This window comes from Danio aesculapii, chromosome 24 (genome assembly GCF_903798145.1).
Source record: "Danio aesculapii chromosome 24, fDanAes4.1, whole genome shotgun sequence".
NCBI lineage: Eukaryota > Metazoa > Chordata > Actinopteri > Cypriniformes > Danionidae > Danio > Danio aesculapii.
In genome coordinates this window covers 1504708-1523034 of record NC_079458.1, presented here as the reverse complement: position 1 = coordinate 1523034, position 18327 = coordinate 1504708, and the positions used below count along the sequence as shown (strand labels likewise).

The window sequence follows — 18327 nt, the reverse complement described above, 5'->3', positions numbered from 1 at the left end:
TGAAGTGCTTTGAAATATGCATTTTTAATTAATGTTTGACATAATCTCCCCTGAAACACGAAGATAGGGCGGGACATATTGTAGCTCCTCCCCTTTATTTAAAAAAACAGCCAATAGTGTTTTGTTTTATCACAGCTCTGCCAGTGAGAGTGGTTGAGCTCATTTGAAAAGCAAATGAGAAGCGTCTTGAAGGGGGCGGGGCATGTCAGACACTAGAGAGCATTTGATTGGTCATGATGTGATGAGAAACTGAAGTATGAGGTGACGTGTATAAAATCGTTGATCCATGTGGGTGAAAGTGACAAACTGCAAGCTTTACATGTTTATATCGGTTTCATATCTTCTAAATGCGAGTTTGGTCACTGTTTTAGAGCACACTAGCTTATAGATATCCTAAAACCAACAATACTCATACTAATATCTAAAAAGCTGTGTTTTCATTTCATGGGACCTTTAAATGGTTTCAAAGCATTTGCAGTTTTTATTGTAATTTAAACCAACATTTTAGTTTATTTTCGTTTGAATTTACAGCTTCACTTACAATTTTTGTGAATTAATTGTTTATATAATTTTTAAAAATTTTTAATTGCATGCTCCTATATCACAGTTCTGACCTTTCCCTGTAACTGCATTTTTACATGCCTTTTCACTTAGTTTGTGCCTTAAAGGACAGTTTCTTCTGTTGTATGAGTAATTGTGCCATCTTAATTTATTGTGACCTTTTTTTCACAGTAGTGAGTTAATCCCAGAAATTTAGATTATTGTTATTTGAACCTTTTGTAAAAAGAATTCTGATTTTAGGGCGACATGGTGTCTCAGTGGTTAGCACTGTTGCTTCACAGCAAGAAGGTCGATGGTTTGAGTCCCGGCTGGGTCAGTTGGTGTTTCATGTTCTCCCTGTGTTGGCGTTGGTTTCCTTCGGTTGCTCCGGTTGTGAATTAGTGTGTATGGCTGTTTCCCAGTACTGGGTTGCAGCTGGAAGGGCATCCGCTGCGTAAAACATATGCTGGAATAGTTGGCAGTTCATTCCACTGTGGCGACCTCTGATTAATGAAGGGACTAAGCCGAAGGAAAATGAATGAATGAATTTTGAATTTCAGATACTGTATATATAATTGCACTTTTACGTGCTTTTTCACTTTGTGCATTAAAGGTAACTTTTTTTTCTGTGGCATTATAATAACATCAAATAGGTCATTGTTATTTTTTATTAAATAATTGTGATCTTTTTCACAAAATAATAAGTTTAACATTTTCCTGCATCTACAAGTTTCACAAATTAAAACATCGACAGGTTTTTTTCTCTGAAATTAAACTGAAAATGTGGTTTATTTTTAAAGTGAATTCTGAGTTTACTTATCTTGAAGTTATGATTTTTATGATTTATTATTATATATGTGTATATCTGCATGCTTTTTTTTCACAATTCAGATATTTTTTTCCCCTCAATTGCAGTTTTAAATGTCTTTTCACACAGTTTGTTTTACAATTATTTTAATTTTCTTTGTTGCATATTGAACAAGAACATCAAATGGGGAATTGTGACTAATTTGGATTGCCCCCCCCCCCCCTCCCCTTCCCCAAAAATTGTCTGTTTTACATTTTCCAAAGTTCAAAAATATATAATTTTTATCAGAATTGTTTTAAAGAAAATGCAGAATTTATGTGTTGCACTTACAGTTTAAAACTTATTATTATATTAATTTATTAATATTATTATTATTATTATTATTATTTTTTTGGTAACACTTAACAGTAAGGTTCAATTCAATAATATTAGATAATGCATGTGTTAACATGAACAAACAATGAACCATGCATGTATTACAGTATTTGTTCATGTTAGTTAACATTAATGAAAATACAGTCGTTTATTGTTAGTTCATGTTAACTCACAGTGCATTGACTAATGTTAACAAGCATGAGTTTAAATGTTAATAATGCATTAGTACACATTGAACTATGATTAATAAATACTGTACATGCATTGTTCATAATTAGTTCATGTTATTAAATGCATTAACTTATGAAACCCTATTGTAAAGTGTGACATTTTATGAATTTATTTGATCCCAAGTGCATAAAAAGCTATTAATAGTATACCTCTACCTTACAATTCTGCCTTTTTTTTTCATTTGAAATCCAGAAGTTTAGTTTTGAATGGAGCAATTACTTATAATTGTTCTTTCTGTGGAGCAAATAGGCTTTAATGCTGGTTCTGAGCATCTGACAGTAGCCTAAATCTGTATAAACCCCTCCATCCAGACCACCCTGGACTGCTTTAATCTGTTTTGCAGTTGTTCTGCATGTTCTGCTTGGCAGTGTTTGGTCATTTATTGAGTGGTCTCGGTAACACAATTGCACATCTATTTTCCATCTCCTCTCGGCTGGCTCATAGTTTTACTGTGAGACTGAGATTTGCAAGGAAATAGGCTGTTGAATTCCCTGTCGGAGCGTTTCAATCAGCCGGCGTCCCGAGAGCGTCAGTCTGAACATCTCCATGAGGAGAAACCGGCTTTACCCGCTGTCAGCTTTCAGCGCTCTCCAATAACCACTCCGTTCCTCTCAAATCCTGCTTTATAATGGAAAATATGACAATTCTGATGCCCAGAACAGATGTAGATCGAGTAATCCCAGGTTACCGAGTGTCTGACAAAATGCATACACAATAGCACAGGAATCACAGCAGCGTGTCGGCGGCAAAAATCGAAACCAGGATGAATATATTAGCAGCGTCTGCATCGTAAAACACATTATCTGACAGCTAAAACTATATATGCAGATTCATTGGTGACATGTTTGGGTGATTGCTAGGGTGTTGCTATGTGGTTGCACAAAAGGTGGTGTTTTGGGTGGTTGCCATAGGGCTTGCTTTGTGGTTGTGAGTATTTTTTGAGGTTGGTTTTGTTGTTGCTGGGGTGGTTGCCAAGGTTTTTTTGTGTGATTGTGAAAGGGTTTTTAGGTTGCTAGGGTGTTTGGATGGTTGCTAGGGTGTTGCTATGTGTTTGGAAACAGGTTGCCAAGGGTTGCAAATGTGTTTTAGGATACTATGATGTTTGCGAATGGTTGCCAAGTTGTATTTGTGCGATTATGAAAGTGTTTTTAGGTAGTTAGGGTGTTTGGATGGTTGCTAGGGTGATGCTATGTGTTTGGAAACAGGTTGCCAAGGGTTACAAATGTTTTTTTTTAGAATGCTATAATGTTTGCGCTGGTTGCAAGGGGTTGCTGTGTGATTATAAAAGTGTTTTTAGGTTGCTAGGGTGTTTGGATGGTTGATAAGGTGTTGCTAGGGGTTTGGAAACAGGTTGCCAAGGGTTGCAAATAGTTTTATTTAGGATGCTATGATGTTTGCGATTGTTGCAAAGGGTTTGTTGTGTGATTGTGAAAGTGTTTTTAGGTTGCTAGGGTGTTTGAATGGTTGCTATGGTGTTGCTATGGATTTGGAAACAAGTTGTCAAGGGGTTGCAAATGGTTTTTAGAATGCTATGATGTTTGCGATGGTTGCCAAGTGGTTTTTGTGTGATTGTGAAAGAGTTTTTAGGTTGCTAGGGTTTTTGGATGGTTGCTAGGGTCTTGCTATGTATTTGGAAACAGGTTGCCAAGGGGTTGCAAATGTTTTTTTAGGATGCTATGATGTTTGCAATGGTTGCCAAGGGGTTGTTGTGTGATTGTGAAAGTGTTTTTAGGTTGCTAGCTTGTTTGGATGGTTGCTAGAGTGTTGCTATGTGTTTGAAACAGGTTGCTATTGGTTGCAAATGCTTTTTAGGATGCTATGATGTTTGCGATGGTTGCCAATGGGTTGCTGTGTGATTGTGAAAGTGCTTTTACGTTGCTAGGGTGTTTTGATGGTTGCTAAGGTGTTGCTTTATGGTTGGAAACAGGTTGCCAAGGGCTTGCAAATGTTTTTTTTTTTTTGGATGCTATGATGTTTGCAATGGTTACCAAGGGGTTGCTGTGTTTTTGTAGGTTGCTAGAGTGTTCGGATGGTTGCTAGGGTGTTGCTATGTTTTTGGAAACAGATTGCCAAGGGTTACACATTTTTTTTACTTATTTTTTTTGAATGCTTTGATGTTTGCGATGGTTGCCAAGGGTTTTTTAGGTTGCTAGTGTTTTAGATGGTTGTTAGGGTGTTGCTATGTGTTGCTATGCCAAGGGGTTGCTGTGTGATTGTGAATGTGTTTTTAGGTTGCTATGGTGTTTGAGTGGTTGCTAAGGTGTTGCTATTTGTTTGGAAACAGGTTATCAAGTGGTTGCAAAAGGGTTTTTGTTGTTACTAGGGTGTTTGATGTGGTTGTCAAGGGGTTACTATGTGGTAGTGTTTTTAGGTTGCTAGGGTTTTGGATTGTCGTTAGGGTGTTTCTATGTGGTTGCAAAAGTGTTTTTAGGTTGCTATGGTGTTTGCAGGGATTGCCAATGTGTTGCTGTGTGGTTGTGAAAGTGCCTTTGGTTGCTAGGGTGTTTATTATTGTCCACTATCCATCAAAGCAATAGATTTTACACAAAGCCTTTTGTTGTGTTCTGATGTAATGTTTGGCTGTTGTAGCTGTGAAAGAACTCTAATATATTTATATGTGACAATAACCAAACACCTCAGAATGACCAACAGCCAATCAGAATCGAGCATTCAGCAGACCTGCAGTAAAAATTGCTTTAATTTAATAATATAAATATGACATATACGCAACTCGTTCAAACGTATGCTGTATAAATCTGCATTTACTTCACTTGCTACAGAAGCAGTTGATTTGTTTCTCTGGCGTCTCTAAACGCTTCTGTTTGTATGCTAATAAGGCATTTGCCAGTTCCTTCATATTGCCACTGTATGCTAATTTATTTTCCCAATTACTCAGATCTGATTTGCTAGGATGGGATTTGGGAGGTAATAACACTTCAAAGTGCCGAACCGTGGCTCCAGCGGCGGGAGAGTGGATCTCTGGTGTGACGCCTGCACATTTACAGAAGCTCCGCATCTACTAAATTGGCATACATTTCAGACGCTCGTATCAGCAAAGATTTGTCTTCGAGCTGACATTCTCACGCTACACTTAAAAACAAATTAGAGTCTCAGCAGAAAGCCTGAACATGACAGTAGCGCAGCAATTACTGAGGAGAACTCATAGTGTCTGAGCTCCAAACGCACTGCGCTAATGACTCCAGCGACACTCGGGGTTAAAGACGAGCTCGGGAAAATAAATAAATAAAACCTGGAGGAACAGAGCTGATGATGATGATGATGATGATGATGATGATGATGAGCCACAAACAAACAGAAGCCAAACTAATGCACAGAGCTGGGTGGATTACTTATGAATACATGACAAAATTTGTATTCCGTAATATATATGTAATCTGAGTATTTTTGGATTACATCGAACACTTAATTTTTAGAATCTGATTGTTTATATAATCCATTGCTACATTGCTACGTTACTTAGTGGATTACTTTTGAAATGTAATCAGTTACTGATTACAAGTTACATTAAAGTTTGAAATATAATCGCTTTTATAACACATTTATGATAATGTAATGTGACTACTTTTGGATTACATTTAGATTACTTTTATGGTGATGTAATCTGACTGAATTTAGATGACTTTTTTGGTGATGTAATCTGAAAGCCTTTGGATTACATTAAGATTACTTGTATGGTTACAATGATGCTATGTTTGGATTACATTTAGATTACTTTTATGGTGATGTGATCTGACTAAATTTAGATTACTTTTATGGTGATGTACCCTGACTACTTTTGGATTGCATTTAGTTTACTTGTATGGTAACAATCATACTATGTTTACATTACAATTAGATTACTTTTATGGTGATGTAGTTGACTGAATTTAGATTACTTTTATTGTAATTTAATCTGACTGCTTTTAGATTACATTTAGTTTACTTGTATGGTTGCAATCATACTAAGTTTGGATTACATTTAGATTATTTTATGGTGATGCAATCTGACTAAATTTAGATTACTATTTTGGTGATGTAACCTGACTACTTGTGTATTACATTTAGAATACTTTAATGGTGACGTAATTGCCTGAATTTAGAATACTTTTATGGTGATGTAATCTGACTACTTTGAGATTACATTTCAATTAATTTTATGGTGATGTACTCTGACAAAATTTAGATGACTATTTTAGTGATGTAATCTGACTACTTTTGTATTACATTTAGATTACTATAATGGTGACGTAATTGACTGAATTTAGATTACTTTTATGGTGATGTAATCTGACTACTTTTGTATTACATTTTGATTACTATAATGGTGACGTAATTGACTGAATTTAGATTACTTTTATGGTGATGTAATCTGACTACTTTTAGGCTACATTTCAATTACTTTTATGGTAATGTAATCTGACTGAATTTAGATTACTTTTATGGTGATGTAATCTGACTACTTTTGGATTATTTTTAGATTACTTTTATGGTGACATAATTGACTGAATTTAGACTGCTTTTATGGTGATGTAACCTGATTGCTTTTGGATTACATTTAAATTCCTTTTATTGTGACGTAATTGACTGAATTTAGATTACTTTTATGGTAATGTATTCTGACTAAATTTAGATTACATTTTGATAACTTTTATCGTGATGTAATCTGACTGGATTTAAATTACTTTTAGGGTGATGTAATCTGACTGAATTTAAATTACTTTTAGGGTGATGTAATCTGACTGAATTTAAATTACTTTTAGGGTGATGTAATCTGACTGAATTTAAATTACTTTTAGGGTGGTGTAATCTGACTGAATTTAGATTACTTTTAGGGTGATGTAATCTGACTGAATTTAAATTACTTTTAGGGTGATGTAATCTGACTGAATTTAGATTACTTTTAGGGTGATGTAATCTGACTGAATTTAAATTACTTTTAGGGTGATGTAATCTGACTGAATTTAAATTACTTTTAGGGTGATGTAATCTGACTGAATTTAGATTACTTTTAGGGTGATGTAATCTGACTGAATTTAAATTACTTTTAGGGTGATGTAATCTGACTGAATTTAAATTACTTTTAGGGTGATGTAATCTGACTGAATTTAAATTACTTTTAGGGTGATGTAATCTGACTGAATTTAGATTACTTTTAGGGTGATGTAATCTGACTGAATTTAAATTACTTTTAGGGTGATGTAATCTGACTGAATTTAGATTACTTTTGGGGTGATGTAATCTGACTGAATTTAGATTACTTTTAGGGTGATGTAATCTGACTGAATTTAGATTACTTTTAGGGTGATGTAATCTGACTGAATTTAAATTACTTTTAGGGTGATGTAATCTGACTGAATTTAAATTACTTTTAGGGTGATGTAATCTGACTGAATTTAGATTACTTTTGGGGTGATGTAATCTGACTGAATTTAGATTACTTTTAGGGTGATGTAATCTGACCTCTTTTGGATTACATTTAGATTACTATTGTGATAACCCTTATTTGATTTCACATAAACTGAAGCAGGATAATCTTGTGATATTCTGACAGATAGAAAGAAAGCATATCTTCATTCTTGATCATCTTTCTGTGAACGTGACCCAAACATTGAGAGGCCAAACCAACGCATCTGTTTGAGCTGAACTGGTGTTAATGGCCGCCGCGAGCGACTCTCAATCAATCTTGTTTATTCAGCTGCTTCCATATGTCTCTACGCTCCCTGCTGCCGTTTTACACTCCTGCCCAACGGGACGCTAATCGCTAAACCGCTTCCTTCAAATCCTCTGACACACCAGTCACATTTAATGGATGCGCTCATCTAAAGCGCAATAATCTTTAATGGCTGAGTTTAAACTATCTACTGTTAGAGCAGAAAGTGAAGGCACACTCATATTTATCATGCATTTTTATACTGCAGGTCTGTTGAATGCTTGATTCTGATTGGCTGATGAGCATTCTAAGGTGTTTGTTTATTGTCGGAGAAACACACAGAAAAAGTAGTCCTATCAGTAGGTTTTGAGGGCGTTACAGCTCCATATCATTAGGATAGAAGCAATAATGCACTATTATTAGACTATAATGCTCACCTTTATATCATGGCTGTATTGCGATCCAGAGGGGTGGAATATCTCAGCTCATAACTGATTATTATTGTACAGATGTGGAGTTTATTCCTGGATTCAGCTTCTGAAAGCTCAGCATCTTGAGCTGATGTAATGACACACACACCACAGTGAAGGACAGAAACACACACACACACTCCCATGTTCACTTTACAATCACACTCATCCTGTTGCATCAGCAGATACACACACAGACACACACATTTATATCCACATTTATTTTCTGCATAGACACTTTTCATATTGTGAAAGTTGCTACTTATTCACATCTTCTATAATTATTAACAAATATTAACACCCATAACTCGACAGGCCACGCCCATGTTTATTTCTTTGCTATTATTGCATGTAAAAATTGCTAAATATTTAAATTTACTATAATTGTTAAAAGAATCTTGCCAAATGTTGATGTTAAAAACATAATAACAAAAACAACAGCACCCCCCATATAAATATATATATATATAAATGCTATTTTTTTCAATTCTAAAAAAGTTTGGGTTGTTGTAACATAGCATTGGGCCAAATACGGACGAGCTGTTGGGTTAATTTTTTTTTTTATTATTAAATTTAGAGGACACTTTTTAACCCAATGGTTGCATTTGTCCATATTTGGCCATGTATGTTGTTGAAATATAGACAAACCCAACCACTGAGTTAAAAAGGTTATTAAATAATTAAATAAATGTGCGTTTGGGATTTTTGTTCCGACTTTTTTTCAATTATTGCTTAGTGCATCTTTGAAATATGAGATTAATAATGGTAATATTAAATAAAATTAAAAAATATTAAAAAACATCACAGTTCAGATGCTTTTCTAAATATAGAATTTGCTTAACAAACATTTAAATGTATAATTGTGTATGTGCATATGATATATGAAATAATATACATTAATAAATAGTGAATTTAAATGTAATAAAATTTTGTCATTACAAAAAAGAAAAGAAAATCCTAAAATGTTTCCTGAATTAATTAGTAGGAACACATTAAATTAATAAAAAGTGGCAAAATATTCTAAAATAAACAAACTAATAAGACAATAAAGCATTTTATTGACCAGAGAATCCTAAAAGAAGGATATTCAATCTTTTAAACACTGATTCATTAATTTTCCTTTGAGTTAGTCCCTTTATTCATCAGGGGTCACCGCCAGTTATTCCTGCACATGTTTTACACAGCGGATGCCCTTCCAGCTGCAACCCAGTTCTGGGAAACACCCACACACACTCTTTCACACACACTCATACACTACAGCCAATTTAGTTGATCAATTCCCCTATAGCGCATGTGTTTGGACTTTGGGGGAAACCGGAGCACCCGAAGGAAACCCACGCCAACACGGGGAGAACATGCAAACTCCACACAGAAACGCCAACTGATCCAGCAAGGACTCAAACCAACTACCTTCTTGCTGTGAGGCCACAGTGTTAACCACTGAGCTACCATGCCGTCTTTAAACACTGATAATAATCATAAATATTTTTGATCATCAAATCCTCAAATTACACTGATTTCTGAAGGAAAGTGAACACAGCAGTAATGATGCTGAAAGTACAGCATTACTCCTCAAATATAAATTTCAGTGTACTAAATATTCACATAAAAACAGCTATTTTACATTTTAATAACACTTCAAGGCCTTTTTTTTATTTTGCTGTAGTTTTGATCAAATAAATGCAATTTTGAATAATTTTTTTTTAAATACAATTTTTAAACCATGACAGAATCTCACCATTCTGCATCTTGTGTCCGCTGTTGTATAAATCTGAGCCGTTGTGCTGCTGTTTTATCAGAGAGCGTTATATATATTTATAACTAGCAGTGTTTTTCTGGGTTTGTTTGTGTGTTTTTCCGTCTGAATCCCTCAAGACTGAAGGCCATCTTTTTTTCCATCTGTAAAAGCTCTGATTGCGTGGCCTTCAGCAGAGAAATGGATTCATTTTAATTTATTTATATTTAATGTGCGGTGCAGGTTTTGTCCAGTTTTAGACCACTTAATGCTGGACGGATGCATGCGGTTTTATTCCATTAAAGCAGCGATGGCCCTCCGGCGGAGCCTTGAGACCCCGCGCCGCATTAAAACACTGGAGACTCGCACACACATTTATTGTCACCGCGTGCAGATTACCACATTAAACCTGCTTCTACATGCATTCAGAGCTGCGGCTGCACTGCTGCTCCTCTGAGGGAATATTATGGGCTGTCCTGTACTGTAGAATTCACACTACACATCGGTTTTTGTTTTGTTTCCTTGTTTAGTTTTTTCCTGTCATTAAATTTGCTTTATTTTATTTAGTTATTTCTTTGTTTTTGTTTTGTTGTTTTATTTTTTTGTTTCGTTTCATGTTTTGTTTTGTTTGTTTTAATTTGCTTTCGTTTCATGTTTTATTTTGTTTAATTTTTGGTTCCGTTTCATGTTTTGTTTTGTTTCGTTTCATGTTGTTTTGTTTGTTTTGTTTTTGTTTCGTTTCATGTTTTGTTTTGATTGTTTTTGTTTCGTTTCATGTTTTGTTTGGTTTCATTTTTTGTTTCATTTCATGTTTTGTTTTGTTTGTTTTGTTTTTGTTTCATTTCATGTTTTGTTTTGTTTGTTTTGTTTTTGTTTCGTTTCATGTTTTGTTTACTTTCGTTTTTTGTTTCGTTTCGTGTTCTGTTTCATTTCATGTTGTTTTGTTTGTTTTGTGTTTTGTTTGTTTTTGTTTTTTGTTTCATTGCATGTTTTGTTTTGTTTGTTTTTGTTTACTTTTGTTTTCATGTTTTGTTCTTTTAGTTTCATTTTGTTTTGTTCTTTCAATCAATTTTGCTTTTATTTAGTTGTTTCATTGTTTTTGTTAAGTTTTTTGTTTAGTTTGTTTTGTTGTTTTTTAGTTTTGTTTCAGTTTATTTTTATTTAGTTTTGTTTCCTTGTTTCGTTTTGTTTCATTTAGTTTAGTTTAGCTTTTTATTGATTTATTTTTTGTTTCATTTAGTTTCGTTTCATGTCATGTTTTGTTTTAATTTAGTTTTGCTTTATTTAGTTGTTTCATTGTTTTTGTTTATTTTTTTTTGTTTTGACTAAATTCTTCTGCCAATACACCAACCCAGGAACTTACAATAAATTAATTAAATATTACAATAATGATCATTATGATTGCAGTGTCTGTCTGAATGTTCAGCGTTCACTCTAACTGCGTGTGTGTGTGTGTGTGTGTGTGTTTGTGTGTTTTGTGCTGCAGGAAGCTGGCGAAGAAGCGTAAGGAGACTCTGAGCAGCACACGGCAGGAGATGACGGTGATGGTGAACTCCATGGACAAGAGTTACGCTGAGCAAGGAACCAGCTGTGATGAGGCTATATCATTCATGGACACACACAACCTCAACGGCAGACGTGAGTCTCACATACACACACACACACACACACACACACATTCACACAACCTGAGCAGCAGACATGAGTCTTACACACACACTAACTCACACACACACCCACACGCTTACTTACATACACAAAAACAGACATTCACAAACACAAAATCACATGCTAACTCACTCTAACTACACACACACACACACACACACACACACACACACACATTCATTCGTTCATTCATTTTCTTTTCGGCTTAGTCTCTTTATTAATCAGGGGTCACCACAGTGGAATGAACCGCTAACTTATCCAGCATATATTTTACCCAGCGGATGCCCTTCCAGCTGCAACTCAACACTAGGAAACACCCATACACTCCTGCATTCACACTCATACACTACGGCCAATTTAGTTGATCAGTTCCCCTATAGCGCATGTGTTTGGACTGTGGGGGAAACTGGAGCACCCGGAGGAAACCCACACCAACACGGGGAGAACATGCAAACTCCACACAGAAACACCAACTGAAACCAGTCAGAACTCGACCCAGCAACCTTTTTGCTGTGAGATGATTGTGCTACCCACTGACGCCCCACACTCACCCATACACACATATATATGTCTATATATATATATATATATATATATAAAATGAGTGAGTTGCATCAGTGATGCATTTGTGATTGTGTGTTTGTATGAGTGTATGTGTATATATGTGTGTTTATATTTTTATATATATATATATATATATATATATATATATATATATATATATATATATATAGATAGATAGATAGATAGATAGATAGATAGATAGATAGATAGACAGACAGACAGACAGACAGACAGACAGATAGATAGATAGATAGATATAGATACACACACACACACACACACACACACACACTCACAAATGCATCACTGACGCAACTCACTCAATTTTTGTTTTTAAGAAATCCTATATATTTCTATTTCTGTTAATATAGATATCTATTTCTGTTTTTCTGCAGTTTAACATGCACACTAGCTCGATTCACACACAGCAGCAGCATGTAAAGCTCAGTTTCTGATTCATTCATCCACATTTAGCCCAAACCCAGCACGTTCCTCATTATATCATACAGTAAAAGTCTTTTATTAGGAGTTTCCACATCTCTGAAATCACAGGCCTGTAAATGAGCCTTTATTATGACTCTTATAGAGAGAGGAGTGAGTGATGGAGCATCAGAAATATGAACACACACACACACACACACACACACACACATAAATAAATCACCACGGCTCTTAGCAGAGCATTCATGAGTGACCTTCTGCTGCTGACGGAGACTGACGGACGGGTCACTGCAGACGCCTGACACACACACACTCACACACACACAGACACACACACAAACATTCACTCACCCACACACTCGCATACACACACAGATACACAAACACAGGCACGCACTGACTCACACACAGTGACCTTCTGCTGCTGACAGAGACTGATGGACGGGGCACTGCAGACGCCTGACACACACACACTCACACAATGCATACACACAATGCATACACACAAACACTCACCTTCACACAATCAAACAAACAAACATACACACACATTCATTGACTCACACATTTACGCACATGCACAAACACAAACCTTCGATAACACGCATACACACACTCTTAACCACAGACAAACACACACATGCACATATACATAAATGCACACACACACACACTCCAACTTTCTCTCTACTCACACAAACGCATAGTCTCACTTACACTCACACACACACGCTAACAAAGCACGTACGCTCACTCACAAACACATACACACACAAACAGACACACTTACACTCCCTTTCTCTCTCTCTCTCTCACACTCACACACTTACTCACACTCATACACACACTCACAAAGCACACTCTCACACACATACGCACTTTCTCTCTCTCACAACCACACGCTTGCTCACAGACACACATGCATACACACAAACACTCGCATACACACACATTCATTGGCTCACACATTGGCACACATCCACGTTCACAAACACATTCACACACACATTCACTATCCTACGCACTCACATACACAAATGCACACACTCAAACTCATGTACACTCACAGATGTACATAATCGTGCACACACACACACTTACTCACTCACACAAACACACAGACTCACACTCATACACACGCTCACAAAGCACATTCTCACATACACACACTCTCACGTTCTCTCTCACACACACACGTGCACTCACACACATCTTGTTTACTTGAAGTCTACAGCTAATGAATGCATCTATGATTGCAATGAAAGAAACTGTGACCGCAGTATAAGGTATAGACCTTTATCTTGGCTGCTGCATGGAGGGTGACCAGCGTCTTCCGGTAGAATGCTTAGAACTTCCGTTTACAGCGTTTACAACCGGTAATTTGCGCTTCAATAGCGTTTTGAGTGGATTACGGAGTGTTTTTGTGACACACAACTTTAAAGGTGTGTGTTAAAGCCGTTATAATCTGTCAGATGTGGTTCAAGCGCTGGAGAAAAACGTTCTCCTAGTTCACGTGTCTGCCGTCAGAAATACAGTGTGTGTGTGTGTGTGTGTGTGTGTGTGTGTGTGTGTTTCCCTGGCCTGGTAGCTTTTTGCTCAGCGGCTCTTCAATACACACACGCCACACGCACACACACACACTACTTCACTGCATTATAGAGCAAACCAGATTACTGGCATGTAACTTAACAGGTATGTAAGTCATGCAATTTACAAAAATGACCAATAAAAGTCAGTGACTGATCCTCTGCTGGCTGATCTGCTGTTCATTCTAATCGTGAGCTGTTTATGTTTTATTTATAGTGTGTTGTGTTTACCACGGTTTGTGTGTTTCTGTCATTTCAAAATGTCAATTTATTTTCACTTTGTCACAGTTATTAAATCAGTGTGCTAGAGGGACAGGACAGGTGACTTAAGCCATGACGAGGCTTTATTTAAACATCAGGGGCCTCATGTACGAAGTCTTGAATTCATACTAAAACATTGTGTACGGACAAAGCTGTAAATGTGCGTACACAGTAAATAATTCAGATGTATGAAACCGTGCGTACGCTGAATCCCACACATATTCTCTTTGTAAATCCGAATTAACGAAACTGGGTGCACGTGCACGAGCACAAAACCCCTTCCTGACTCCTCCCCCTAATAGATATGGTACTGACTCTACATTTGACAAAACCAAACGAAAAAGCAACGGCAAAAGCAAGAGAAACTGAACAGAATGTGAATTGGAGGTGCTCCTGTTGGAGGTAGACCGGAGATAAACGGTGTTATTTACAAGTTTGTCCTCCAGAATTAATAACATAAGAAAAAAAATAGAGTGGGAGAGTTTAGCTGACGCGGTTAACGCAGTGGGGTCTGAACATCGGACTGTGAAGGAATTAAAATAGTGCGATGTAAAGGTGTAAAATTTTGTAGTGTCCCGTTTGATTGACAGAGATAAAATAACTAAAGAGAGCGGATTTGCATGCAAGCGCATGGCATCATGTTTTGACATGTTCAATCATGAACTCAGTTCGAATCCAACGTCTGATGAACTCATTTTCCCCCCCCACTACATATCAGATTTTGCCTACTCTTCATCACGAGGAAGACAAGTAGGAATCATTAATAAGTGTGTGTATTGTGTTAAGCGCATTTGAGCGTCACATATTATTTGCACATTTATTAAATGGAAATGTTTCTGATTCACGTATGCAAATTCATCTTCAGATGGCGCCTTTATTCCAATGTGCGTGTGTAGTCGATCGCTCTGATTCCATTGGGAAAACCGGCGATTGCTGCAAATTGCGCTTTAATGATTGGCTGGTCAACTGCATGGTTTGGAAACCTTACATACCTGCTAGACATGCGGATGATCCCGTCCCATTCAGCTGCCATTGCACGGCTCAAAGATACTTTGTAGTGTGCGATTTAACACAACTGCCTCTAGGAGTCGCCAATGGAAATAAAACAAACACACACAAGAAACACACGTACGCCAGATATAAAGTTATGACCAACGCACATTCTCACGTTCATTTCATCGTTATTAAATCCAAACGTGAGCGTGAAACCTGGCGTACGCAGTGTTGATACATGAGGCCCCAGGAGATGCCGTCTGACAACGAGGAGAAAATACCTCACAGCTGATGTTTTCCATCCCGTTAGATCACATTTATTTAAGGATCAGTCCAGGAGGTGGCGCTGATCAACAACAGTATCAGTTTAAAGATGATAAATGCAGGTAAAATAATATACATTTATTTAACAAAAAGATTAAAAATAGATTAAATAAGTTTCAAAGCTGTCCAAATGTGACTGTTTACACACATCAGCTGACGACCGGAAGTTCTTAGCATTCTCCTTGCACACACATGCAAAGCATAATGGGTAATTTTGCGTTCCAAGAAAAATGTCTGTAAACAGTTTAGTTTAGTGTTTCTCTTTAGTTTAAGTACATAACATCATATCTACATAAAGGAGAAAATGTTATTTGATATATATTTTTATGTAATAGTGTTTGATGTGTTATTATATTATTGAAATATTACAAATGAGTTTACCTGAAGTAAACATTAACCAAAATAAAATTACAAATATCAAATATAAAGACTATAAAATAGCAAAAAATGATCAAAATGACCATCAGAATGAAGATATGTGTGCACAGAGAGGTGTTTGATTGTGTGCATGTGTGTGTGTGTGTGTGTGTGTGTGTGTGTGTGTGTGTGTGTGTGTGTGTGTGTGTGTGTGTGTGTGTGTGTGTGTGTGTGTGTGTGTGTGTGTGTGTGTGTGTGTGTGTGTGTGTGTGTGTGTGTGTGTGTGTGTGTGTGTGTGTGTGTGTGTGTTGACTGAATTGACTGAATTGTGCTCTTTATTCTTGCCTGCTTGTTTTCCTGCTGTTGTGTTGTAAAGCGGTGTCGTCTCCGTCCTCCTTTACGCTGAAGACTAACACACTGAGCACCGCCGTGCCAAACTCCTATTACCCAGGTAAAACACACCTTTACCTTGCATGAGTGTGAGCTCTTCTGCATGCCTGTCGCTTTACTCTGCAAAGACTGAAACCTTGAGAAATGATAAAGCACATTATACTTCTAGATGTGTGTTTAACCTGCATGCAGCACTATTCTACAATATAACACTGTGGACTGTACAGATATCATAGTTTAGCATTTTTAAATGAGCTTTCATTTTATTCTCTATTTTTACATTTCAGTTTTGTTTTCTTAGTTTTAGTTTAGTTGTTTTTGTTAACACATTGCCATTTAGTTTAATAGTGCCACAGCCATTTCACCCTGCAGCCCAAGAGTGGTTCCTCACTGAAGCTGAGCAGGGCTGAGCCTGCTCAGTGTCTGAATGGGAGACCACATGGGAAAACTAGGTTTCTGTTGAAAGTGGTGTTAGTGAGGCCAGCAGGGGGCGCTCAACCTGCAGTCAGTGTGAGTCCTAATGCCCCAGTATAGTCAAGGGGACACTATACTGTCAGTGAGCACTGTCTTTCAGATGAGACAATTAACTGAGGTCCTGACTCTCTGTGCTCATTTAAAATCCCATGGGTGAGACCCCGGTGTCCTTGCCAATTATCCCCATCCACAGAATTGGCTCTACTGTCTCTCCACTCCATCAATAGCTGGTGTGTGGTGAGCGCACTGGCACTGTTGTCCTGTGACTACCGTAGCATCATCCAGGCGGAGCCGCACACTAGTGGTGGAGTGGAGAGACCCTCCTCATGATTGTGAAGCACTTTGGGTGTATGGCCATACATGGTAAATGCGCTATATAAATGCGCATTACATTAATATATTAATTTTCAGTTTTAATTTTGATCTCATCTGTATTAAAGTTTGTATATATAACCACAAGCACAACAGTATATATAATCAATCACGAGTGATGTGTTTGGCGCCATCTACTGTTATTTTCCTAAACAGCAGCAGGTCAGATTATACACCACAGAATTAGTGCGTGATTAATTAATACATTTTTAAGCTAATTATTATTTGATTGCAGTTGGTTTTTCAGTGACTGTTGTTTAGCTTCAGATTTTAATTTAGCGTTAATTTCGTTAAATAAATTAAGTTATCGAAAAGGTTTTTTGGCCAATAGTTTTAGTTTCGCTTTGTGAACACATTACTCATTTTCAGTTTTTAATTTTGACGTCATCTGTATTAAAATATGTTTTTATAATCAGCCGTTTGACTGGTGTGTTTGGCGCCATCTACTGTTATTTCTATAAACAGCAGCAGGTCAGATTATACACCACAGAATGACTGTTTAATTATTAAATAAATTTTTAAGCTAATTATTACATGATTGCAGTTGGTTTTTCAGTGACTGTTGTTTAGCTTCAGCTTTTAATTTAGCGTTAATTTTGTTAAATAAAGTTATGGAAATGTTTTTTGGCCAATAGATTTAGTTTTAGTTTCGCTTTGTGAACACATTACTCATTTTCAGTTTTTAATTTTGACGTCATCTGTATTAAAATATGTTTATATAATCAGCCGTTTGACTGTGTTTGGCGCCATCTACTGTTATTTCTGTAAATAGTAGCAGGTCAGATTATACACCACAGATTTTTAAGCTAATTATTATTTAATTTCAGTTCTTTTTTCGCTGACTGTTGTTTAGGTTCAGTTTATAATTTAATGTGAATTTTTAATATTTAATTTCAATTATCGAAAAAATTACTTAATATTTACAATTTTACAACTTAAAATTACTATAATAATTTTTAGTTGTCGTGTGAACACATCACTTTGTGAACATATCACTGTTTAGATTAATATATTAATTTTAAGCTTTAATTTTGATGTCATCTGTATTTAAAAATGTTTGTATATATAATCAGGCCTTTGACTATGTT

At 36.4% G+C, this 18327-nt stretch overlaps 1 protein-coding gene across 8 annotated transcripts in view; it reads left to right on the top strand.

Moving 5' to 3' along the window:
* ptprma (protein tyrosine phosphatase receptor type Ma) overlaps nt 1-18327 on the top strand; it is a 331270-nt gene that overhangs the window by 253344 nt on the left and 59599 nt on the right. For 4 of the 8 annotated variants that reach the window (XM_056451136.1, XM_056451133.1, XM_056451132.1 and 1 more), the window contains 2 exons: nt 11296-11447; nt 16380-16454. In XM_056451136.1, the coding sequence (XP_056307111.1) occupies nt 11296-11447; nt 16380-16454 (227 nt within the window). The remainder of the gene's footprint in view (nt 1-11295; nt 11448-16379; nt 16455-18327) is intronic. The other 4 variants (XM_056451138.1, XM_056451137.1, XM_056451135.1 and 1 more) reach the window with 1 other exon arrangement.